The sequence below is a fragment of the Mustela nivalis genome, assembly GCF_964662115.1.
Source record: "Mustela nivalis genome assembly, chromosome: 18".
Taxonomy (NCBI): domain Eukaryota; kingdom Metazoa; phylum Chordata; class Mammalia; order Carnivora; family Mustelidae; genus Mustela; species Mustela nivalis.
Window position 1 is genome coordinate 53,051,806 of NC_139037.1, and position 26,338 is coordinate 53,078,143.

Below are 26,338 nucleotides of genomic sequence, written 5' to 3' on the forward strand. Positions count from 1 at the left end.
GCCAGGAGAATGGCAGAATGGGAGGCCCAGAACCCTCCTTTCCCTAACAGACACAGTGACTCAACAACAGTTAACAGATGCCTTCCTTTTGTTTGAAATCCATGAACTAGTTGAGAGGTTCCTGCACCCTGGGTGAGCATCAAACCAGTCAATGAGACTGGCAGGAAAATTTGAGACACTCTTGTCATAATCCCTACCCTTGGCAGAGCTCCCAGCTTCCCGGAGGGAAGAAAGAGCTGTATAATACATCCAAAGTTCCAACTTTTCCAAGGGCTGCCCAGGGGATTGGTTTGTTTTCTGTCTCAGAAGGCTGATGGAACCTGGCATACTCTAGATGCCTGGAGGCCAAGGGAGTAAATAGAGGTTTAAACAAGCATATAAGCAGGCAACGAAACTCCTCTTCCAGCTCAATGCAGTGTGAGCAGAAGAAAAAGTTTAGATTCTACATTCTACCTAGGCAGAGAAGGCCTGACTTTATGTCCAAAGTCCCAACTTCTCTGGTGATGACTGAAAGACTGGTTTCTGTCTTACCTGTCTCAGACTGACAAGACCCAACATATTTTAGATGCCTAGGGCCACTATAACAAAGATGGTAGTTTGGACTAGTGTGAAGATTTGAAAGGCTCCCCAAATCTATATGCCCAGTCCCTAAAGACTGGTACAGGTGGCAATTTTTTTTAAACTAATGCACAACACATTAATAATTAATAGTTAATAATTAATAATCAACACAGAGTCAAGGAAAATGATGAAACATGGAAACATGTCTCAAAGGAATGAGATACATCTCCAGAAAACCACCCTAATGAAATGTAAATATCTGATTTACCTGACAAAGAATTCAAAATAACCATCATAAGGTTACTTAATGCAGGAGAACAATGCATGAACAAAGTGAGAATTTCAACAAAGAGAGAGATAAGTATCAAACAGAAATCTTGGAGCTGAAGAATTAAAACAAAGGAACTGAAAAACTTACTACAGGGGTTGAACAAGAGTCTAGAGCAGAAGAAAAAATACACATAGGCTGAAAGTGAAGCAATGGAAAAATACATTCCATAAAAAGGGAAACCAAAGAGAGTAAGAGCGGTCATACTTACATCAGATAAGACAGACTTTCAATTAGCATCAGTCAGAAGACAAAAGAACATCAATATATATTGATAAAGGGGTCAATTCATTAAGAGGATACAGCAAATATACATCCATATAATCCAGTACTAGAGTACCTCAGTATTTAAAGCAAATATTGACAGACCTGAAGGGAAAAATGGACAGTAACACTGAAAGACCCTTTCCCCAAAGTGTCAATGAATTAACCGCTCTTTTGCTTTTCTGTAACTGCTTGGCTCCCCCAACACAATGATAGCTGGTAGTTTCATAATAACTGTTTCTTAGCAAGATATGGCATTCCCTGCAAATAGCCTTCTCATAAAATATGGCCTAATACCTGACCACATAGGCAGGGGGCCGCACGTAGGCAGGGGGCTGCATAGTCACGTAGACAGGATGTCTTTCTGCTGAGTAATAAGGTCTAACTTCCCCTCTTTGTTTCCCCTTCCCGCCTTTTTCTTCGCGCGGGGGTCTTCCAAAGCCAATCCACTAACACCAAGTATGCCCTTTTTCAAATGTTCAAATTGTCAGCCAATCAGCCCCATCCCATCCGGGACTTGTATGTACCTGTCTATAAAAATCCTGCACCACCCCAGCCTGGTGTGCTCAGCTAGCAGGAGCTGCTGACCACCCGCAGGCGCCCGCCGCGCTACAATAAAGAACCTCTTGCTGTTTGCATCCTGTGGCAGTGTTGAATTCTTGGGTAAGGGGATCCGCGGATCTTTCAACACAATGATAGTTGGGGACTTCAATACCCCATTTTCAACACTGATGCTCCATCCAGACAGAAAATCAGCAAGGAAACAGTCAACTTGAAGAACATTCCAGCCAACAGCACTATAATAATATCTTTTCAAGCATACATGGAGCATTTTATAAGGTATATTGCACGCTGTGCTATAAAACAAGTCTTAACAAATTCAAGAAGACTGAAATCAAATCATGTATTTTTTCTGAAACACATGGCATGAAACTAGAAGTCAATAAAAGGAGGAAAACTGGAAAATTCAAATATGTGAAAGTAACACAGTCCTGAACCAACAAGTTAAAAAAAAAAAAAAGTCAAAAGGGGAAATCAGAAAGTATACCGAAACAAATGAAAATGGAAATACAATATACCAAAAGTTACAGGATGCAGCAAAAGCAGTTCTAAGAGAAAGTTTATAGTAAAAAATATCTATATTAATTTTAAAACGTCTCATATAAGCAATTAACATTATGCCTCAAGAAACTAAAATGAAAGAAATAAACCTTAGTAGAAGGGAGGAAAAAATAAAGAGAAATAAATGTAATAGAGACAAGAAATAGAACAGGAAAAAAAAAAACCTGAAACTAAGGTTTTTTTTTTTTTTAAAGAAAATAACAATTGTTAGCTAGACAAAACAAAACAAAAAACAGAGATAGAGAGAAGGGAGAGGGATGCAAAAAATTTATAAATGAAAGGAAAACATTATAACTGATTCCACAGAAATACAAAGGATCATTAAAAATCTCTGAAAAATAATATGCTAACAAACCAGGCAATCTAGAAGAAATAAATTCTTAGATACATACAGTCTACCAAAATTGGGTAACAAAAAAACAGAAAACCTGAACAGACCAATAACGACTAAGGAGACTGAATAAGGAATCAAAAACCCAACAAAGAAAATCCCAGGTCCAGATAGTTTCACCCATGAATTCTACCACTTAAAGAACTGACACCAGGTCTTCTAAAACTCCTCCAAAAAATGAAGAAGAACACTCCCAAACTCATTTCACAAGGTCAGCATGACACTGATACCAAAGCTAGATAAGGACACTATAAGGAAACAAAACTACACGTCAATTTATCTGATGAATATCGATGCAAAATCCTCAACAAAATATTAGCAAACCCAATTCAAAAGCACATAAAAAGTTCCATATACCATAATCAAGTAAGATGTAAGGATGGTTCAATATATGCAAATCAACAAATGTGAGAGACCACATTAACAGAATGAAGGATAAAAATTATACAATCATCTCAGTAACTGTTGAGAGCACTTAACAAACTTTAATATCCTCTCATAATAAAAACTTTCAACAACCTGAGTATAGAAGGAATGTACCTCAACAAATCAGAGGCCATATATGAAAAGCCCACAGCCAATTATCACATACTCAAGAGTTCAAGTAAAGCTTTTCCTCCGAGATTAAAAACAATGGTCCCAACTCTTACCACTTCTCTTCAACACAGTACTGGAAGTCTTAAGAGTAAATCTGTAATTAAAAAAAAAAAAAAAGCATCCAAATTGGAAAGGAAAAAGTAAAATTATGTTTGCAGATATGATCTTTTATGTAGAAAAGCCTAAAAATTCCAGAATAAAACTGTTAGAATAAATGAATTCACCAAACTAGCAAAATGAAGTCAACAGAAAAACCAGCTGGATTTTTATATGCTAGCAATGAACAATCTGAAAAGGAAATTATAAAAACAAGAATAAGCAAATAGTCAGAGGTAAGAGATTTCTACAAAGAAAACTACTAAACATTTCTGAAAGAATTTAACATAAAAATAAATGGAAATGCATCCCATGTTCATGGATGGGAAAACTTAATACTGCTAAAATGTCACTACCACTCAAAGCAAAGCAATCTAGAGATTCAACGGAATCCCTATCAAGACCCCAACGATGTCTTTTGCAGAAATAGAAAAACCCGTCTTTTTTTTTTTTTAATATTTATTTATTTGAGAGAGAGACAGTGAGAGAGAGCATAAGCGAGGAGAAGGTCAGAGGGAGAAGCTGACTTCCCACGGAGCTGGAAGCCCGATGCGGGACTCGATCCCAGGACTCCAGGATCATGACCTGAGCTGAAGGCGGTCGTCCAACCAACTGAGCCACCCAGGCGCCCTAGAAAAACCCATCTTAATCTTCATATGGAATCTTAAGGGACCCCCAATAACTAAACAATCTTGAAAAAGAACAAAGCTACTGTACTGAACTCACTTTCCTGATTTCCAAACAAAGCTACTATAATCAAAGTAGTGCGGTATTGGTCTTTATGATCAAATGATTTCTTTTTAAAGATTTTATTTATTCGACAGAGAAAGATCACAAGTAGGCAGAGAGGCAGAGAGAGAGAGAGAAGCAGGCTTGCCACTGAGCAAAGAGCTGAATGTGGGGCTTGATCCCAGGACCCTGAGATCATGACCCGAGCCGAAGGCAGTGACTTAACCTACTGGGCCACCCAGATGCCCCTATGATCAAATGATTTTTTTTTAATTTTTTATTTTTTATAAACATATATTTTTACCCCCTGGGGTACAGGTCTGTGAATCACCAGGTTTACACACTTCACAGCACTCACCAAAGCACATACCCTCCCCAATGTCCATAATTCCACTGAGCCACCCAGGAGCCCCAATACTTCATTTTTTTTTTTTAAAGATTTTATTTATTTATTTGACAGATAGATCACAAGTAGGCAGAGAGGTAGGCAGAGAGAGGAAGGGAAGCAGGCTCCCCGCTGAGCAGAGAGCCCGATGCGGATCTTGATCCCAGGACCATGGGACCATGACCTGAGCCGAAAGCAGAGGCTTTAACCCACTGAGCCACCCAGGTGCCCCCCAATACTTCATTTTTAAAAAAGATTTATGTAATTATTTTGTGAGAGAGTGCCTGAATAGGAGGAGGAGCAGAGGGAAAGAATCTCAAGCAGACTCTCTGAGGAGGGAGCCCTACACAGGGTTCGATCTCATGACCCCAAGATCATGATCTGAGTCAAAATCAAGAGTCAGATGCTTAATCAACTGAGCCATCAAGGTGCCCCAACCCTTCATTCATTTTTATGGCTAATATCCATTACATGGATACACCACATTTCATCAGGTAGATACTTGGGTGGTTTCCACATTTCGCTATTGTGAAGAACACTGTTACCAGTATTTGTGTCTATTTCTTATAGGGACAAAGGTTTTCAATTCTCTTGTGTATATTCTTAGGAGTACAACGGGTAGGCAAATGGTAACCGTCACATTGTTTTCCAAAGTGAACACACCATTTTCCATTTCTACTGCAAATATATGAGGATTTCAGTAACTCCACATCCTTACCAACACTTGTTATCTGCCAATGTATGGACATAATTACTTTTTTATATTTGTGTCCTGCAATCTTACTGAATTTATTTATTTATTTATTTTTTTGGTGGATTCCTTAGGATTCCCTATATATATGATCATGTCATCTGTAAATATAGTTCTACTTCTTTCTTTCCAATCTGCATGCCTTTTCTTTTTTTATTTTTCTTGTCTAATTACCCTGAACTACTACTACAATGTTGAAAAGTCTTATTTATCTTATGTGGTAAGTACCCAATCTTTTACCATTATTATAGTATCTGTGGGTTTCTATAGATAACCTTTTATCAGATTAAGGAAATTCCTTAATTTTTTTTTTTTAAAGACTTTATTTATTTGACAGAGAGAGATCACAGTAGGAGAGAGGAAGGGAAGAGATCACAGAGAGAGAGGAAGGGAAGCGGCCCCCCGCTGAGCAGAGAGCCCCATGCAGGACTTGATCCCAGGACCCTGAGATCATGACCTGAGCCGAAGGCACTGGCTTAACCCACTGAGCCACCCAGGCGCCCCAGAAAATTCCTTTCTATTCCCAGTTTACTGAGTGATTTATCGTGCAAGTGTGGGTTTTGGTAAATGCGACTTTTTAGCATCAATGGAGATGTTGTCATGTTGTCTTTTACTGATTAGGTGTATTACACTAATGCTAGCCTTAGAACAAGTTGAGAAGTGTTCTCTTCTAGTTTTGGGAAGAGCTTATGAAAGACTGGTTATTCTTTTGATGTTTTGGTAGAAAATTTACTGAAGCCATCTGGGCCCAGACTTTTGTGGGCAGTGTTTTGATTACTAATTGAATACATTCCATATATTCCTAAGACACACTTATTTCTGATGGTTATGTGTATTCCATGCAAGAAAGATTAAAAACTGAAGTCTTAAGTTGGGTTTTGCTACTATAATAGTACAGGTCAGATCAGGTTTTGCCCCCAGTGACTCATTACAAAGCCTACCATGGATTTCTACATTTTGCATCATAGTTGAGATTAGGACTCCTATTTTCTGTAGGGCCAGCCATGCCCTGCTTCTTCTCTTCCAGCTTGTAGGGCCAGCTTCCTGTTCTTGGTTGGGCCCTAAAAGGATCTTGTGCATTATTTCCTTAAGAGGAAACATTTTTTTTTTCTTCTTCTGGAAGAGACTGTTGAGTTCTGATCTGGTAAGCCCATAAGAGCATGCATCAGACACCCAAAACACTGTGGGTCTGTGTTCTCATCTGAAAAAGTTTGGACAGGGAAGATCTAAAGGGAGTGGCTACAGTGGGGATTTCCTCGAGGTAGGAGGACTGATAACAAGGCACGTGTTAAGACTTCATGTTTTGATTAATCTGAGAATAGGAGAGCAACAGGGCCTTCCTTCCAGCTGCTTCTTTTTTAACTTCCCATGGGTTTGAAAAACAGAAGTGGCCTCAAGTCCACCTCCTCAATCTCTCTGCCTATTCTCCTCAGCCCAGACCCAGCTGAGGCCCTGCCCTTGCCCCCTAAGACCATCATCCCAGCCTCCTCTCCAGCACCCTGACCTTGTCTGACCCTGGAAGAATCTCTATCCCTATTCCCCACCACTAAGTCTTACTCGATCCTGTCCCTCAGGGTCACATTCAATCCTTTCAAGGTATTTGGAGGCTCTTCAAGATCTGGCCCCTACATACTTTTCCATGCTTACCTATGCCACTCTGCCTCTTTCCTCACTCTCCATACTGAATTACTTTGGTTTCCCAAGAAGTGAGGAGAGAAAGCTTTCCAGGTAGATGTTCATGTTACATGTGAAAGGCTGGAGATGTTGAAGCACATGTGGGTTTACAGGAACCCTCCTTTCCCAGGGAGAAGCAGGTGGTGAGTCTCAGATGACTTGAATCCTGGCTGGCAAGATGCATCCTTCCCTTTACTCCCCTATCCAGGTGTCACCCAGTCCCAATCTGTCTTCTTGGGAAGCTTTGTTTCCCCTTTTTACCTACAACCTCCTCAACTCCACGATACCTGCCTCCAGCTCAAAATTCCTCTTTTGCTTAGACCGTATCCTCCCAGGTCTCCTGGCCTCATGTCTCCCCCTTCAATTCTGATACTGTCAGTCCTTTACCAAAAACCCCTGTGGCTGCTCTGGCTTCTGGATAAAGTTTACATCTTCAGCTTGCTCCAAATGCTCTATACACTGTAATCAGCCTCAACTCCGTAAGCTGTTGATGCTCCACCTGTCTGTAGCAGAGCTAAGATGGAACCCAAAGTTTCTCTCTGGACCATGTGTGGCTGACTGTCACACTGGCATTCCCCAGTGAGCCACATGACTTGTTTCAGCTTGTGATGCAAGCTCTTATAAACTGGGCCTTGTGCTGCTCGAAACTGCTTTGGAACCATAAGCTATCAGATAAAGAGATCTAGCCACACTGGAGAGGCCACAGTGAGAGATGCTGTACCAGGCCTCAGCTGAGGTGGTAACCCCAAACATGGGGGTAAAGAAGTCATCTTGAACGTTCCAGCACCAGTAGATACCGTATGAAGCAGAGGAATCTTCCAACTGAGCTGAGCCCAGACTGCAGAATTACGAGGAATAATATTTTCATTGTTATAATCACTAATTTTGGGGGGTGAGCTGTTATACAGTAAAATGTAAGTGAAACACAATGGGTCATTAACTCAATGTTCTTTCAGCCAATTAGTGGTAGACTGTCAAATGAACTTCAACACTCATTAAGCTGAAAGTGACCATACTGCCCCACCCCCCAACCTCATCAATTCTTCACTCAGTGAGTCCTTCAAATATCTGTATCCTAGGAAAGTACGGTCCATTTGTGTTGGGTGCAGGGTGGGGGACCGAACTTAAACCACAGGTCCTTCTCTTATGAAACGAACATAAGCCAATACTGGGAGGAATAGGATCTCCTTCACCCTCATCCCCCAGGACTCAGTTGGGCATAACAATCAATAGGAGCTCAGTAACATGATGGCTGAGCTGGTTAAATCACCTTGCCACCCAGTACCAATTTCCCCTCCACCCTGCTGAGCAAAACTGTACTCAGTATCACGTCCTTTGTGAAACCTTACACGTACCACCATCCACTAAGTCTCCTGCTCCTCTCTCCGGGGCTCTTTGGCCCCTGCATCAGTTAGAATTCGGGTGACCTGCAAGTGATGAAACCCCAAATGAACAGTCACTCAAACAGTTTAACTCTCCCAGGTAATCAACACTGGTGTGGGTTTTCACAGCATCAGGGACCCAGGCTCCTCTTATCTTGTTCTGCCACCTTGCTGGGCCTATGCTCCTAAGATTACTTCCTGGCCCCAAATGGCTGCTCCCACTCCAGCCATCTGGTCTACCTACTGTGCAGAGTGCAGGAAGGAGGAAAAACAGGGGGCGTTTATCTCCTCCCTTAGGAACACTTCCTAGAAGCAGCACACACCACTTCTGTTCATATATTATTGGCCAGAATTTAGTCACAGCACTACACCAAATGTTAAGAGACCTGGGGAAATGCCTTGAAGCCAGGCTGACATGTGCCTAGCTACACACTGCAGTGTCTCTATTAATTAGTGAAAAAATGGGAGAACACATGTTGAGGGACAATGGGTTCCATCTTGCCAGGCCCCCTTCCATTCCCCCTTCCATTCCCTGATTTTCCTGCGACTTCCTCAGGGACATAGCCTGACCTACAGGGAGTTCAAGTTACAGCTGACCGTGACTGCTTCTCGCATGCCATGCAGCACAGTTAGGCACTTTGCATGTTTTAACATTTAGTCTTCACGTTGCGATTTAGATTCTACCATTCTCTCCACTTGACGAAGTACAAAACAGAGTCAGAGAAACCAGGTAACCTACTCAAGGTCACACAGCCTTTAACTAACAGAACGAGGATCTGGATCCTGGCAGTCTCGCTCCAAGGCACCTGCCCTGAACCACCACACACTCGACTGATGTCTGTGAAACTAAGCTGCACCAAAGGACTCTCCTGGCCAGAAACTGCATGGACCCGCTATCCTGGAGGCCAGCTACACTCCTGGTATGGCACCCCTCCTCCACGCTATTGACTAAAACCAGAGGACCAGCTATTTCTAGACCTTTATTTCTCTGTGAAAAGGGAAAACAGGAATAAAATAAAAACGGCACAGTTGACACACACACACAAAAAAAAAACCACTGAGGGAGAGGGGAAGAGGAGGGAGGAAGGGAGAAAGGAGGTGGAGAAGTAGATGGGGGAGGGGGTCCCCATTACAGCAGCAGGAACCAGTGACCTGGGATGCTCACATCTCTCCCCTGCAGACAAAAGTGGCCCCTTCCTCCCAGGGTCACTGCCCTGTTCCACCTTGTGCTCCCCCAAGCCTCTTGGGAGATGGATTCCCAGGTGAGAAGTCGGATTCCCAGGCTGGGGAGAGGAGGAACCGTGCTGAGGGAAGGGGCCTGGGGTTAGACCATGCACAGGGAGTGACAGCCAAAGTCCCCCCACTGTCTCCCTGAGGGAGGGATCTGGGTGGGGGAGGAGGGTGGGTGGACACCAGAGGCCGGCGTTGGCTCCTCTTCCAGCATCAGGCGAGAGACAGAACTGGGGGAACAGGAACAGGCGGGAGTCAGAACCACAGCTAGCCCTCTGCCCACAAGTGCTCCTGCATATCCCCCTCCCAGGAGCTGCTGTTCTCAGGCCTAGGCCGATCCTTGCAGACCACCCTCCCAGTGGGGTCTCCGAGTTCATGCCTTACCAGTCAGAGCTTCCTGGGCAAAGTATTTGACATCCACGTCCTGGTCCTGGGTCAGCTTCTCTAGGATGGGCTTGACTTCGCTCTGCAGTGTGCTGGAAGGAGAAAGGGAAGGCAAAGAAAGGGATGAGCCAAGCTGGGAGGTGCATGCGAGGAAGGCAGGGGGCTCCTGGGCAAGAAGGGGTCCACATACACAGATGGCGTGTGAGCCCAGAGATGAAGTTAATTTGCAGGCTGGAAACAGAATAGAATAGATAAAGGGAGGTCAGCCAGTATGGGAGAATGGGGTACAGCATAACAGAATCCAAAAGTCTCTGAGGCTCAGCAAACAGATGTCTTTATTTATTGTATTTCCTGAGGCCTACTCTGCATTGGGTATGAGTAGAGTGGCAAACCCAACAACTGATTCTTGCTCATGGAGAGCTTGGGCTAGGAGAAAGACACAGACCAAACTGACCCTAAGTGACAGAGAAGTCTCAAGGGCCAAAGGAGAAGTGCTTGGCCTGAAGGGAGCCAAGGGGGTTATCTGCTCTCAAGTAAGGAGCCCTAGGAAATCTACCCACACTGAAAGTCGGCTGTTGGGGGAAATGAAGACATGTCCCCTTCCAGTTAACAATCTGTTCCTCCACCCCACAAAACTACCATTCTTAACTTTTACCATTTAGATCTGTTATGCCTGTTTCTGAGCTTGATATAAATGGAATCACGGACCCTGCTTTCCTGGGTCTGGCTTCGCACCGGACACGAGGTTGGTGAGAATCATCTGTGTTGTGAAGCAGAGCAAGTCTTCATCACTGAACAGTCTTCCACTGCAGGAACAAACCCGTGTGTCCACTGCACCGTGGACAGGCACTTGGGCTATCTCTAGCTCACGGCTAGTATGAAGAAAGCTACCACAACCGTACTGGAAATAATTTTGCTAGAAATAAGCACTCACTTCCCCTGGATATACGCCCAGGAATGGACATGCTGTGCCAGCTCACAGCACACATACCCTTAGCTTCTCTAGATTCTACCAGTTTTCAGAGTGACGGCACCCATTTCCCACCTGGAGCTCCACCTGTGTATGAGAACTCCAGACATTCTACCAGCACCAAATGACCCTGAGTTTTTTAAGGTTAGCCATTCTGGGGGTATCCTTTTCTCTTTTAAACATTTATTTGAGACAGAGAGAGCAAGGGAGAGTGCAAGTGGGGGGTGGTGGTGGCAGGGAGAGAGAAGCAGTCTCCCTGCTGAGGCTCTCAATCCCAAGACCCCAGGATCACGACCTGAGCACAAAGCAGACACTTAACCAACTGAGCCACCCGGGTACCCAATGGGGTATCTTTTCATTTACAACGTCCCAATGGCTGATGACGCCGAGCATCGTGCCACATGCATACTGGCTACAGGAGATCTTCTTTTGCAAGTGCCTGTTACAGCTGGATTCTGTCCATCTCTTTTTTTGGGCATTTGTCTTACTGATCGGTGGGAAAGTACTCTGGATGAGTCAGTCCTTGGTCAGAAATACAGATTACAAATACGTCCTCCCCACCAGTGTCTCACCATTTTACTCTCATAATGTTCACTCAAGGTAAACTCATCAGCCTTTCCCCTGGGGAGCTATTTAACAGATCTGAGCAATTAAACAAATCTTTGCAAGTCTTAAGAGTTTGTCCTGTTTTCTTCCAGAATCTTTTTTTATTTTTCTATTCTGGCTGTTATCTCTAATTCACTTGGACAGAGAAGTGAGTGGTTCCCAATCACACCCCACCAGCACACCTAACTGACCTAGCTGTCTATGAAAATACCTGCATTTCCCCCCAGAGCTGCAGGAGCACCTAGTGCCCTTACTGTTATGTACACACGGGTCTGTTTCTGTGTCCTTGACTCTGTTTTATTGGGCTATATTACTGTGCCAACACCTTACTTTTTAATTACTGTGGTGTCATTAAGTCTTGGTATCTGGTAGAAGTCTTCCAACTTTTTTCTTTCTTAGGACCACATTTCCTACTCCAGATCTTTTCATTTCCGTCTTCATTTTGAAGTTAAGCGGTCAATTTTTCAATAAGGAATCTGCTAAGACTGAGATTAGACTGAATCCATACTTAAATTTGGGGAACATCCCATCCATAAATGTTAAGTAGATCTTTAATTTCTCAAAGCAATGTTTCATAGTTTTCACTAAAGATGGTATACATCTTCCATTAAATTTATTCCTCAGTATTTGACGATTTTGGTGCAGTAATAAATTATGTACACACATATACAAAAATAATTAATTTCTATTTCTTAATTTTATTTTCTTTCTTTTTTGAAAGATTTTATTTATTTGACATGGAGAGAGACAGTGAGAGAGGGAACACAAGCAGGGCGAGTGTCAGAGGGAGAAGCAGGCTCCCCACTGAGCAGGGAGCCCAATGTGGGGCTTGTTCCCAGGACCCTGGGATCATGACCTGAGCTGAAGGCAGACAACTGAGCCATCCAGGCGCTCCTGCTAATTTCATTTTCTAACGTGTTGCTACCAGTACACAGAACTGCCCCCACTCTCCCCTCCTACTATGAGACAGGCCTTGAGAATTCTCATTCCACATTTGAGGAAACTAAGACTTTGGGAAGGTGAAGAGATAGGCCAAGCTCACACAGCAAGCCAAGAGCCACACTCGGTCTCAAACCCTAGACTCCCAACTTCAAAGGTCAAAGATTAAGATGCCTAGAATCAGCCCCACCAGTGTGTGAGGAAGGATCCAAGCCTCACCTGTTGTCCAAGATAGGCCCTATCTTCTGTAGGGACTTGGCCACGTTGAAGCGGACATTGGCGACAGGGTCCCCAGCCATACGCAGGACTGTAGGCAGCATGTGCTTGGTGGTGATGTCCTGCCCACAGACCTCAGACAGCACCTGGGGGTGGTGTGTGACAGAGGGGTGATTATACAAAGTTCATGGCTAACTCTCACTTCCCCCTTCCTCTGACCAGGCCACCTCAGAGATGACTAGGCCTGAAGGTGACACTGAGCAATATGTAGAAGTCTAAGCCCAGGGTGACGTGACCACCCCAGGGCCAGCTGATTCTCCTGAACGACCATCTCCAACGCCCTCCTAATGCCCTAATACCACTATCTCCCTGTCCTAGAAACCCCCAGCCCAGACTGTCCTGGTCCCATTTCCCCATCCTCAGAATTCTCTTTAACTTCTGGGGATGCGCTTGAATCTCAACCCTTGGGATGCCTTTCTTAGTGTGATGGTCTCCAGGGGGCAGTGTGGGAAGACATCATCAGAACACTCAGTTCTATTTATGTTTTTAAATTCTACCTTTTACTTTCTAGTTCCATGTATGGTTTACTTAAATGAACAGAAAGGAGTCCTTGCTCCATATAAGATAACTGCTCTAAGCCCTTTGCCTGGATGGCCAGATTACTCTTCGCAACCTCCTGAGTAAGGTACTGTGGTTACCAGCATGAGTGCTCTACTGGTTAAGACAACTAAAGCACTGAACAGTTAGGAAATGTCCTAAGGTCCCTGACTAATACACGTTAGAGCTAGAATTAAAGAGAAAGTCTGACTCTAGAGCCTGCACACAAAACCAACTACCACAAACAAATACACACATACACTTTCTGGAGGAAAGGGATGCTTGGAAAGGTCTGGCAGTCACTGCCCAGCAGGTCAAGCCTCCCTAGTCCTGGGGTTCCCACCCACCATGCAGGTCCCTACCCTGTGGCCTGGAGTTCCCCAGAGACTCCTCTCTCCCCTGCTCAAACCTCACCATGTCCCCACTCCCAAGCCAGACGTCTTCCTCAGGACCCCCTCCCATCTCTCCTCTCCCAGGTACTCCCAGTTCCCTGCTCAGGCCAGCGGGCAGGCAGGGGTGCTCACATTGATGCAGAAGAGTGTTGTCATGCGGTGCAGGTAGTTGGGGTCCCCAGACATGGCTAAGACCTTGGGGATTATAGTGGCATGGGCCCACTCCTTCCCAAATTTCTCGACCAGCTTCTTCAGGTTGCTGGTGGCCGCCTCACGGATGGCATAGACTGCAAAAGAGGAGGGATTCAGGAGGTGGAGGGCTGAGCAGGCAGGGACTAGCAGTCACTCGCGGACCCAGGCACTAGGCTGCAGGTGAACCAAAGGGTTCACTAAGTGCTACAGGTAGGCTACTTTACCAAGGGCTCCAAGACACAGGTTTTTCGATTGGTCTTCTTTTATAGATGGGCATACTGCAGCTCCCAGAAGCGATTTGCCCAAGCAAATCATTCAGTAATTAATACTTGGAAGGGTACAATACAGACAAATGTTAACTTTAATTTTCACCTGTCGGTGAAAGCAGTGAGTAGTTCTCACAATGGCCCTAAAAGACTGAGAAGCCCTCTATCTCAGAAAGGAGAAAGGAATGTGCCTGAGCTTCCACAGCCAGGGGGCAGGATTCCAGCCCAGGTCATCTGCCTGGTGGCCCTCACCCTCTCTCCACTGTACCAGGCCACCCCTAGGTGATCTGCTCTGGCCCCCTCCCATCCTGTACCTCTCCAGGACTCTAAAAAGCAGAGGAGTTGATCCACATAAGCAGCATCTGGCCTGGGAGAGTGACTCCACACCCCTCCGACCCCGGCCAATGTCCATCTATCCTTCCTAGAGCACCAACATCCTCCCCCATCCCGCTGGAGACTCACCATGATCCACAAGCCAGGCCATGCACAAGGAGTTGAGCTTCTCATCAAAGAACTCCACCCCCTGCAGGAGAAAATAAGGTTAACCAGCAACACTCCAGGGAAACACCCACCCAAACACACCAGTATTTCTCAGCTTCACCCGGGGGACTCCTCTCCCTCTCTTTTCTCTTTTTTTCTTTTTTAGCTAAAGTCTACTCACCTTTACAGGCTCATGCCTCTTCCTCCTATTCCCCAGACAGCCTGACAGGCCCCAGTGACACTGTCAGAGCCCTGACCCCCGGCCACTGCACTCACCAGCTGTCCGGCCAGCAGGGGCATGTACTCAATGATGGCCAGCCGCACTCGCCACTTGGCATCTTCAGCCAGCTCCACAATGGCCGGCAGCAGGGACTGGGACAGCTGTCGGATGCCGATCACCTCATTCACGCAGTCCAGGTTGGAGATGATGTTCAGCCGCACCTCCGGGCACTGAGGAGAAGACAGGGGTCTGAGAAGATGCACCTGGCCCAAAACAGGGCTGAGACAGTCGCGCCGCATCAACTCTGCAGGAGCTGCACTTCCGGAGGGCCTGCTCCTGCCCTGGCCAGCTCCACCGGAGCAAGCAACATGGGTTATTACGGGAGGCAGCTCTTCGCATCTCCCCAGAGAGCACAGACATGTTCAGTCGTTCCGAAGGACCAGTGGGAATCACTGCAGAAACACGGCGCTCTGGAAAAAAGAGACGTGGTAACATTCCCGCTCTGCTGCGTGCCAGCTGGGAGCCCATCCGCAAGGGATAGCACACCCCTGGCCATTCACCTGTGACAGGGAAGCACCCATCCAGCCTCTGGAGGGTGGCTGAGGTCATTAAAGTGCCTGCTGGGGTCTGATCCCCAAGAGGCCTGATGTGTGGGAGCCCGTTAGCATCATGTCTGTGACTTCTCTTCTCCCTGCTAGTCTCTGAGCTCTTTAAGGAGCACATGTCATATCCTCATGTCCTCATGGGATAGTATCTGGCCCACAGCAGGTGCTCAGCACATTTCTTCTTCTTCTCCTTTTTAAAAATATTTTACTTATTTGGCAGAGAAAGACACAGCAAGGGAGGGAACACAAGCAGAGGGAGTGGGAGAGGGAGAAGCAGGCCTCCCGCTGAGCAGGGAGCCCGATGCAGGGCTTGATCCCAGGACCCTGGGATAATGATCTGAGCCAAAGGCAGATGCTTAACGCCTGCCTGAGCCACCCAGGTGCCCTGTCAACACATTTCTGCTGAAAGAATGCACAAAGGAATAAGGAAGTACTTCTGAGTCGCCAGCTGACTACCAGTATCATGAGCACTGACTTACTGTCATGTATACACATACATGTATGTTACTATACACGTATACACATGTATACACATATGTACCCCTACTTCCATAAAGCATGTGAACAACTTGTAAGAAAAGGCACATAAACATAATGAGTTCTTGTTAATCATAACAGAAGCCCTACTAGATCCTTGTCTTAAATGACATACTCGTAGATGGCAGACATCACAGGTAGTTCTAGCTTTAACCAAGTGAGAAACCAATCACTGAACCAAGTAAACAAGTGTACTTTGCAATAAAGGGTTAACTCAGCAGGTCCAGGTTGCTCAAATTAGACACATTCCAAACAAGGGTTGGGCTTTTCCAGCTTCTAGGAGATCTCTAAGCCCCTGGTATATCCTGTCTGATGACAGTACCTTTGTGGTTACCTGGGAGACATGGGCTGTGCCAGACACTTCGCTAACAACCTGACGTGACTTAGTAAGAACCGTAAGAATCGAGCTATCAACCTGACCTCTGGAGGGCAGACAGACAGTCTACCTGGCTAACTAACATGGCTCCAATCCATGGGTGTGTAACCAACCCCCAGTAAAATCCCTGGAAACCAAGGCACAGCTGGCAATTCTCTGTGGGTGCTGTCACATGTCATCCATGGGACTGCCCGGAAGAGGACACCTGGAAGTTCACCCCGAGTCTCCCCTGTGTAACTCTCCCTCACTGACTTTAACCTGTCCTTTGACTGTGACCAACAGCAACCCCACGTATAACAGCTTTCCCGAGAGGGCTGTTCTAGCACATCACTGAACCTGAGCACAGAGGTGGGGACGCAGATGCAGAAAGCAGCGAAGAGAAAGGCAACTGCTGAGAGGACAAGAGGGGCTCGGCTGGCATCTCTCTAGCAAAATCCCCAGAGTCCCGATGACGAGAGCCTCTTTCCTTCAGCAAACACAGTAAGGCTTTCATTTAGGAACAGAAGAAGAACTCTGAGAACCAATACCATTTCCCTCCCTACATGGTATCAATTTCTTTCCAGAGCCAAGGATACTGAGGGAGGAAGGAACTCTCCCAGTACTGACCATCCTGCTGGTTTCCTTTTCCTGTGACAGTTGCTTTAAATCTTACAGAGTGTATTTAAGCATTTGTGAAACATTGATTACATAAATTAAATCAACTCATGTAAATGACTGAACCTTAAGTCAACTTTTCTTTCTCTAAAAGACAGAGTTGGGGGGGTGTTGGTGGAGGAGGCAGGAGGAGGGAGAGAACCTTAAGCCGGCTCCACACTCTGCATGGAGCCTGATGTGGGGCTCAGGGCTTGATCTCACAACCCTGAGATCATGACCTAAGCCATTTTGACCTAAGCCAAAATCAAGAGTCAGATGCTTAACCAATCGAGCCACTTTTTTTTTTCTAAAATGAACAAAAAGTGTCCATCTGCACTCCTCCCAAGAAGGGGGGCAGGCCCCAGAACCCTTCGTTCTTTCTACCTTGTTTGGCTTGTTGCAAGGGGTCCCCTGTTAGACCATCAACCCCATTTGCCTAGCTGAAGCTCTGCATACAGTAGGCACTCACTCAGTGTTGGAGCAGGGTATCAACTACTTCGAGGAGGGGCAGGGGGACCCCGCAGGCAGGGGGCGTGGGGTCCTCAGTCCCCACTCAGCCTGGCCCCGTACTCTGGCATCTTGGTGACTGACTGCCAGCAAGATGGGGGTCAGGCTGGGGAGACCCTCTCCTGGAGTGTTAGCCCCTAAATTCCTTTTTGAATCCAAGACGAGATGCAGACCGAAAAAACCAAAAACCTTTAAACACTTTCCAAAAGTGATTCCTTAAACCATACAAACCCCCAGAGAGGCTGCCTTGGACTAGTGCATGGGAGCCCGAAAGCGGAACTGACCCTATGGGGCTCCACTGTCCGGCGTGGGCCAATGTGCCTCTCAACATTGCTTTTCTTAAAGGGACATTGTGCCCAATGTTTATAAAAGCCCGAACTGTCATAATGTTAAGAGTCTGTACCTATTCCTTCTTTTCCTAAGAAACATTTCTGGAGTGGGAACAGCCCCACCTGCCACCCTATCATGTGTCAGAATCAACTCTACAAGAATGTAAGGAAGACAATCCAAGTCAACTTGGCGGGCCAAGATGCGGTCAGAGTCCAGGCTGGCAAGTGTGAGGAGAGAGCCTTGCCTATCGCTCACTTGGTATGAAGGCATCTGCAACACCCAATATAAACAGGGAAATTTCTTTTTTGAATAAACTGAAAATTAACCGGATTGAGGTCTCATTTGAATAAAAAACATATGAAACGCACATAAAACCACTGCAATGGGTTTTTTGGACTGTGTGAAGACCCACATGCTGTGTCTGGCCTGTTTTCAAATACGATGAAGAATTAAGGGAGTCAGCATCTGTCCAGGGCTGTGAGTGGAAATGTCCTGACGGTGAAGGAGCTTCTTTCCCTCCCCTGAAGGTTAGCCAGACAGAATCCTCAAGGTGGAAACTACTACACGTACTCACATGGGAGTCTCCCCTCTGGAGACAGGAAGAAACGGGTACCCAACAAAGCACCACCTGACTGAGTATGGGCTCTGCAGCCGCCCAGGAGCCAAACCAAGCTTCCTGTGTCAACCAGCTTACCTCCCCCAGCTGCCAGGTTACTCCCTGGTGTGGAGCATCAGAAAGCCCGTCTCAGAAGGCCCAGAGGAGGAACTCTGGACCACAGTCGAAGAGAAACCCTTGCTGGGGCATCTGAAAGGTCAGCCAGAGACCAAAGGAGGAGAAGCCTTTCTCAAGTGAGGGTTTTCCCACAAACCACTACTTATCCTCAGAAAGGGCAGAAAACTATTTCCTTGTTGAAACTATTCTGGTCCTAAAACAACAACAAAACATTGAAATGAGACAATAAACCAAGTGAGCAAGGGTGTAGTGAAGGGTTAACTCAGCAGGCCTAGACTGTCTGAAACCTTCACTTTTCAAAGACAGGGTTAGAGCTCCTGTGAGGTCACCTCTGAGGCCCTGGTGCAAAGGGCACAGTGTCTTGAACACATGAGAAGAGAAAGCACAAGTCAGCACCTTACACCATGTAACTTCAGGCATACCCAGAAAAAGGCCTTTTTATTTGGGTAAGTGTATAAACCTTAATAAATAGAAAAAATGAAGTTTACAGATTTAAACCTGAAATCTCAAATACAAGCCAGATGACTAACTCACACCAAGAAAACTGTGATTTTTTTTTTTTCTTTTTCTTTTCTTCTTTGCAAGAGAAGCTGTGCTGGGATAGACCACGGCTGTGGGAGTATGACTGCCACACAGCACTTGCTAACAGTGAAACCGGCGCCAAAACCAGCTCTGGCTCTGGCGCTGTTCTAGCACATGGGGGGCATACCTTCACACTCGAGCTCAGTGTGGATCTCTCTTGGATGCCAGAAAGCAAAATGCTCCCCCAGATGCTGGTGATGGGTTAAAAGGACACAAAATCCAATTCGAGGGACTCTCACTAGCTAAGCTGTCCCCATTGTATTCACCTAAGCATGAGAAGTGAATACAAAATGATAGCTACAAAAAGCATGCTTATTAAAGAAAACATGTGTGAAGCACCTTACTTGGGTCATAAAATTTAAGTCATTATAAAAATTATAAAATTTATTATTTATATATATAATGGTTTAAACTGTAACAACAACAAAACTGATACAAATAAATGACCAAAAGTAAGATTACTAAGCTTTTCTTTAAAAGGCACACTATCTTCAATATAAGAAACCCTGGTCTGTAATTTTGGGGCTGAGAGATTATCCCCTCATAGTAGAATTTATTTATTTATAAAGATTTTATTTATTTATTTGACAGAGAGAGATCACAAGTAGGCAGAGGCAGGCAGAGAGAGAGAGGAGGAAGCAGGCTCCCTGCCAAGCAGAGAGCCTGATGCGGGACTCAATCCCAGGACCCTAAGATCATGACCTGAGCCAAAGGCAGAGGCTTAACCTACTGAGCCACGCAGACGCCCTCATAGCAAAATTTAAAAACATGACATTTGGGGGGCAGCGGCAGAGGACTCAAAGCTGATGTGATTTCCTAGCACTGGGTGTGTTAGGCGGGGCAGGGCGTGGGGAGAGCAGGGAGGCAGGGAGACTGAGGCCTTTGGCAGCATGGAAGTTACAGACCAGCAAACTGTCCCACCATCTGCCTGGTCGCCACCATGACATAAACCAGGAGCCTGCAAACCACCCCCACCGCACAAGGTCCTGTCTACATCTCTGCAGCCATACCTCTCCCACCAGTTTGGTCTCCCTGCACCTCTTCTGGCCTCTTTACTGCTTTCTTTCTTTGAAAGTACCCTCAGCATTTCTTTCTAACACCCAGATCTGTTCCAGGGCCTCTAGCTCCCCACTGTTCAAGTCCAGACTCCTTCCTTGGCTGTCACCCCATGACCCATCCAGCCTTCACCCAGCACAGGTTCATCTTCTGTACTCCAGGCCAACTGAACAGCAAGGAATGGTCACATGACTGGCACCAGCCAATAGGGTGTGTGGGGTGGGAACAGGGTGATGGGTGCTCTCTTTTGCATCTTGCCCTTCTGAGGACCACACCTCCTGCTGTCTAATACCTTTTGCCTCCATGCTGGCTGGGGGTGGTGAAAATCAGAACAGCTGTCTCAGACTCAGAGAGCGCAGAGGTCAGCAGGGCTAACCCTCAGTGTAGGCCCACCTAGCTCTGAACCTCTGTGAGAAAAATACTTACATTAGCCACTATACTTTGGGATCTACATTACAGCATCTCTGCCTAAATCCTAAAAGACACAAACATATCACAGCATCTGTGTGATCATGGAATCATGGAACTGGCCATCTGTCTCTCTCCACTGTCAGTCAGTCTATGAATATCTCGGAGGAAGTGCAACCGTCTTAGGGTGTTTGGCATCCCTAACACCCAGAAAAAGCAGCAGCAGAGAGCAAGGGAATGCACAATCATTGTCTAATAAGTGAATGAGTGAACACACAGGCCATGGTGCCCACCAGTATTCAACTCATTTGGGGCCTGCACTGTCTGTTCAGATTCTAGGAGACTCCTGGCCAATCTGGGAAAGAAGCTGACCCAACCCATCACCTCTGGCCACCCAGAGCTCAGAGCCTTCACACACTCTTACCTCATCCTTCAGCTGAGCCAGGAAGAGGGGCAAGAGGTGCTCAATGGTGTTGTCTTTGCCCAGGATCGGGGAGAGGCCCATGATGACTGAAGCCAGGGCCGATTTAACGTGTTGGTTGGCATCTGACACCAGCTCCTGGGAGGGAGAAGGGGGAGCCACAGGGTAAGGATGAGCCCTACAGCAGCAAGTAACCAGGCAGACACCCGCCCACCTCCTACAAGGCCTGAACCCTGGCCTGCTTTTGCCCTTCTCCCTCACAAAGCAGTGATGGTTTAGGGTACAAAGGTACAAGGCAGCTCCTTACCTGTCCCACCTGCTTTGAGCTCCATGAGCCCTGCTCCCGGAAGCCTCCCACCCTTAGGCCAAAGCTTTTGGAACTTTTGAGGGGAAGTACTCCCACCCCAAGCTCAGGCCCAAACCTCAGATTCTGCCTGCCCTCAAGGACCCCACCTGCTTCCCAATCCAAGACTGCCAGGTCCTAGAAGACTGGGGACTGTCTGCCTCTGAATGTCTATAAAGCCCAATGTCCACCCCTCCTCTTCAGCAGGCCAAGATCTGCCCTATTCCTCCCACCAAACTCCTGTTACCTTGATGCAGGGTAAGATCTGGGTCATGATCACATTCTCCCGACAGTCAGCAGAGAGATTTTCACAGAATTCTGTGGGAGGGAGAAAGGAGAGAGAGGAAAGTGAGACCTGTTGTCCTGATTCTGCGTCAGGCCCTCGGATGCCCTCCCGTTTGCTGTGTTCTGGTCGCCAGCACCAACCTTTGACCTTGTGGGAGGCTGCGGCCCTCACCTCGGCCTCACAGTCTTTCATCAGGTTCTGGAAGGCGGGCACCAGGTCTGTCTTGGTGATCTCAGGCCCCACTGCTTTCTGGAGCTGCAGACAGAAAGCAGGGCGAATGAGAGGGCTGGGCACTACTCTCTCTGGGTGAATGAGAGCAGAATCCGTTAAAGGCACCAGAACTGGGGTTAAGAAGAACGTGGCCCTTGGGATCACTGCTGAGATCTACTCCCAGCACCACAGGGTGAGCCCAGGCAAGTCTCCAAACCTCTCTGAGCCTGGTTCCTCAAAAGCAAAATGACGGCCACGAGAGTACCTACTGCACCGTGCTGTCCTCTGCGTTAACGGCAGTAACAGGTCTCCTTACTGTTCAGGCTACTTGGAGGGATTTTCTGTTATCTGATCCGAAAACATTCTAGTGATATGGCTCCTCCTTTCTCATTTATAGTCTTCTGTATTTTCCAAATTGGTTACCCGACCCCGAATTACTCTCGTAATGAAATTAAACACATCACGACTGAGGGGGAAGGCGGCATGCCAGGGAAGGCTCCTGAAGACCTAGCAGGGAGCAGGATAGCTCGTGACTAAGAAGGCAACAAACAAAAACTCTGAAGGGCCCAATGCTGCCCCTTAGACAGACCACAGAGTATCTCCTGGGCACGGAGCAGCTTGAATCTAAAATCCCTGCCTTCACTGAGCTTTTATCTAAAACCCAGTGTGATCCAGTTCACGCTGTCCAGAGGCCGAGGACGGAAGCACCGTCTTTAACCATGGTGCCGAGCCTCCGGGGAGTGGCCGCGCTGTGCTAACATTCTCACAGGGAACATGGACGGTCTGGGAAATGCTATCCCAAGGCTCCGAGTCCTTCCAGCAAACACCACGGAAATAAGCACACTCACAGGAACAGGGAGCCATGGGGTTGAAGAGCACCCAAGCCTCAAGCCCGGTGCCTCTCTCCAGGCCTCTCACATGGGGCGCCAAGGGCAAGTCTGGAATGTTCTTACTCGCACTGGCTCTGGACTCCCAGAGCTCCATGGACATGCTGTCCTTTTGCTGGAACACAGTCCTATCCCCACTCTCAGCTGCCCATCTTCTAGAACCAGTGGCAGCCCCACCTCCTCTTCTCAATGCCCCATGCAGGGCTGTCGGCTTTGGTGCTGACAGCTTCCCTCTCTCTCAACGGACCCTCCTGTTCAGGCTGCCTGCTCCCTGGAGGCTGGGAATGTGCTGAATTCGCTGGATCCCCAGCACCCCTAAAAAGGCGGGTGTGCAACAAACACGATGGTAGCATAAGCAAACGTGGTCTCTGTGAGCAAGCACCGTCTAGGATCTTATCTTGTCCCTGTTCTGCCTGCCTGGTGGGTGTCATTCTGACCAGTTCTGAACTGTGCTACGGGCTGAACTACTGTGCCTCCAAAATTCCTTTGCTGCAGGCCCAACCCCTCAGTACCTCAGAAAGGGACTGCACTTGAAGACAGGGTTTTCAAAGAGGTCATTAAGGTGGCCCTCATCCAAAAAGACTGGAATCCTTTTGCGGGGACAGGAGGGGATTAGGACACAGGCATGCACAGAGGGGAGACCATGTGAAGATAAGGGAAAAGACCAACTAGAAACCAAGAAAAGAAGCCTCAGAGGGGCGCCTGGGTGGCTTAGTCAGTTAAGTGGCAGACTCATGATCTCAGGATCCTGGGATCAAACCCTTCGGTGGACTCTCTGCTCAGTGCAGTCTACTTGTCCCTCTCCCTCTGTTCCTCCTCTCTCTCTCAACAAACAAGTAAGTAAAATCTTAAAAAAAATTAGAAGTCTTGGAATAACCTCCAGAACAGCGAGGGAATGAAGTACCCCCAGGCTGTGGCACTTTGTCATGGCAGTCCCAAAACTAATAAGGCTATGCCCTCCCTTTTGTGAAAGAGATAGTCTGATTAGGGCAAGAGCACACCCATACCAGCCTTCTCTACTCTGGGACTCTCCAAAGAACCTGAACTTGGCTTCAGAACCCTTCCTAACACAGCACCTCAGTTGCGATAGTTACTCAACCAGGGCTGCCACTATGAAGCGAGATGCAGCCAGATGATCGGAGAGCTTACTGCTCAAGCACCCAGTGATTTGTTGGATTTAACCAAAAACCCAATTTCTACGTGTGGCCCCTCTGAGGGCCTCAGGTCTGTGAGTTATCAACAGCCCCCACCTCTGTGAACTTGTCGGCCACCATGTATCGGACGCGCCAGGACTTGTCCTCAGCAGCCTGGCGCAGGGTAGGCATCACCAGGGCCTCCAGATCCTCCTGGGGCAGTAGCTGGGCGATGTTCACACATGCCTCCACTGCCAACAGCCGCACCGAGTCCTGGGGAGACAATCAGAGCGGAGTGAGGGCAGCATGGGATTCCCTCTGAGACACAGGGTCTGCCAGGGGAAGGGGATGGAGGAGGGGCTTGGGGCTTGGGGAGCAGAGCCCACCTGCTCGTCAGAGGCCAGGTTGGAGAACATGGGGATGATCTCACTCTTGACATTGTCCAGCTCCAGCACCTTGGCGAACTCCCCCAGCTTGGAGGCTGCGGCCCGCCGCACCATGGGGGTGTCATCTGAGCACAGGTTCCGGAAGTACCTGGGGGTTGGAAGTGGGACTCAGGAGGAGGAAGGCCTAGCTAGGAGCCCACAGCAGCACGCAGAGGCAGAGAGGAGAAAGCACAGACTTTGCAGTCACGCAAGTTCTGGCTTTGCCTGAGTGACTCCGCACAAGCCATGAGCCCTCTGAGTCTTCCCAGGCCTATAAAATGGAGCTGACAGTGATCGTTCCCACCGCACAGGGTCCTGATGAGGTTTAAATGAGATACGGTGTGTGAAAGAGCAGCCAGTCCACACATAGTGAGTTCTAGTGAATGGCAGGTGCAGGATCTATCAGTCTGACCGAATCAAGTGGCTGAGCTAAGATGCTGCTCGGGGCCCCTCAAAGGTTTTACTTTTCAGGAGCATGGGGGACGCACGTGCGCACACAGACCTCTAAGCACACGTGGGCAGCTGAGCACCAGTGTTCCGTCATGTGCTTGAGCTCAGGGCCCGGGCTTGCTGCTCAACAGTCCCGGGAGCTGGTGAGTGAACAAAGTCCAGAGGGAAGGGAAGAAACGCATACTACTGGGAAATTTTAACCCAGTTAGAAGCACTTCCACTCACTGTTCCTGGAGAGGAGTCTGACATACAAGGAATTCTCTGGGGCAGCAAGCCCAAGGGGAGGAGGGGGGCGGTGGTGGACAAACTGAGCCAGCGTATTTGTGAGGTTTCTGGCTGCAGCAGGCCTGAGATGGCACCACCCCTCACAGGCCAAGCACTTTTACGAGCCAGATCTGTTCTGAGTGCTATGTGTGCACTCACTCTTGTAAATCCTCACAAAGCCCGATGGGAGGAAGGAGCGATCGTTTCTCCATTCCCTAAAATGAACAAGAGGTCATGTCTGGACCAGGCCTGGGACCTGAGAGGCTTGAGCGGGTGGGGAGGAGTGGGGGCTGAGCCTGAGAGAAGGGTCCAAGCAGAGGGGAGGCTGGGACTCACTGCCGAAGTTCTGCCTTGACGGCGCTGGACACGCGGGGGTAGCAGACAGAGAAGAGGCCACAAGCCGAGGTGCGGGAGGTGAACCAGTCGCCGCCCGCCAACCGCTTCACCAGTGGCACGAAGTGGGCCTCGAGGTCCGAGGGTGAGTGCTCGTGCGAGATGGCCCGCAAGGACTCCACCGCCTTATCCCGCACCACCGTCTCCTCCACTGTGGCCAGCGACTCCAGGGGTGGCTGAGGCACAGAGCACAAGGTCACTGCAGGTCACCTCCCCACTGCCCCAGCCTCGAGCCCCACCCCGTGCCCCTCATGACTCATCTCCTGAGAAACCTTCCTTGACCTCCCCATCCCCACCTTCACCCAGCAGACCTTCTTGCAGAGCCCAGAAAACCTCATATAGACACCCTTGAAGGAGCTCACAGTCCTATGTATCACTTTCTAGCAGAGCCACAGCTGTCACCGGCACCTCACAGCGCATGGAAAATCGTGGCTGTTGACTGGAACATCTATTCGGTGGGTGTCCTAAGCAGGGTCACTGTGTCACACAACTTGGGACTGGAGGGCAGGGGGAAGCGAGGAACAGGGAACAATGCTGATGCTATGAAGCAGGTCCTGTGACGGTCTTCATTTTACAGAAGAGGAAACTGAGGCAGACAGTCAAATAACTTGACCACGCTAGTGTTAGCTAGTGCTAGACAGGATCCAAACCAGGCCACCGGGTTCCCGAGCTTGCAAAAGGACATGGCTGTGCTGACAGGCGACTGCCCCAGGAGCTCACGGCACGTGACTGGCAAACCTGTGGCTTGGGACTTCGAGGCCTGAAGGGGTCGTGCTCCTTTAGGGACATCTAACTTGCTCATCACAATGTCCTCAGAGCCCAGCAGAGCATCTCAGACAGGGTGGAAACTCAGCAATTACTGACTGAATAAGGGGAGGCTAACGTGATTCTAGTCTGTTCAAATAAAGGTATGGAGACCTGCAGTCCAAAGTCCAGTATGGCCTGACAGGTGTGGGAGGCAGGAAGAAACCACACATGGAAATGCCT

At 47.7% G+C, this 26,338-nt stretch overlaps 1 protein-coding gene and 1 long non-coding RNA gene across 2 annotated transcripts in view; one reads left to right on the forward strand and one right to left on the reverse strand.

Annotated features, from left to right (window-relative positions):
* The window catches only part of LOC309852832, a 642,903-nt gene that overhangs the window by 302,947 nt on the left and 313,618 nt on the right, over positions 1-26,338 (forward strand). The window lies entirely within an intron of this gene.
* PPP2R1A (protein phosphatase 2 scaffold subunit Aalpha) overlaps positions 9,248-26,338 on the reverse strand; it is a 40,946-nt gene continuing 23,855 nt past the window's right edge. Inside the window, exons 4-15 of the mRNA XM_082709998.1 lie at positions 25,295-25,527; positions 24,206-24,353; positions 23,937-24,092; positions 21,730-21,844; positions 21,551-21,621; positions 20,964-21,098; positions 14,829-15,002; positions 14,535-14,595; positions 13,747-13,901; positions 12,629-12,771; positions 9,895-9,986; positions 9,248-9,740 (exon numbers count right to left, since the gene is read on the reverse strand). Of these exons, the coding sequence (XP_082566124.1) occupies positions 9,724-9,740; positions 9,895-9,986; positions 12,629-12,771; positions 13,747-13,901; positions 14,535-14,595; positions 14,829-15,002; positions 20,964-21,098; positions 21,551-21,621; positions 21,730-21,844; positions 23,937-24,092; positions 24,206-24,353; positions 25,295-25,527 (1,500 nt within the window). The 3' untranslated portion in view covers positions 9,248-9,723. The remainder of the gene's footprint in view (positions 9,741-9,894; positions 9,987-12,628; positions 12,772-13,746; positions 13,902-14,534; positions 14,596-14,828; positions 15,003-20,963; positions 21,099-21,550; positions 21,622-21,729; positions 21,845-23,936; positions 24,093-24,205; positions 24,354-25,294; positions 25,528-26,338) is intronic.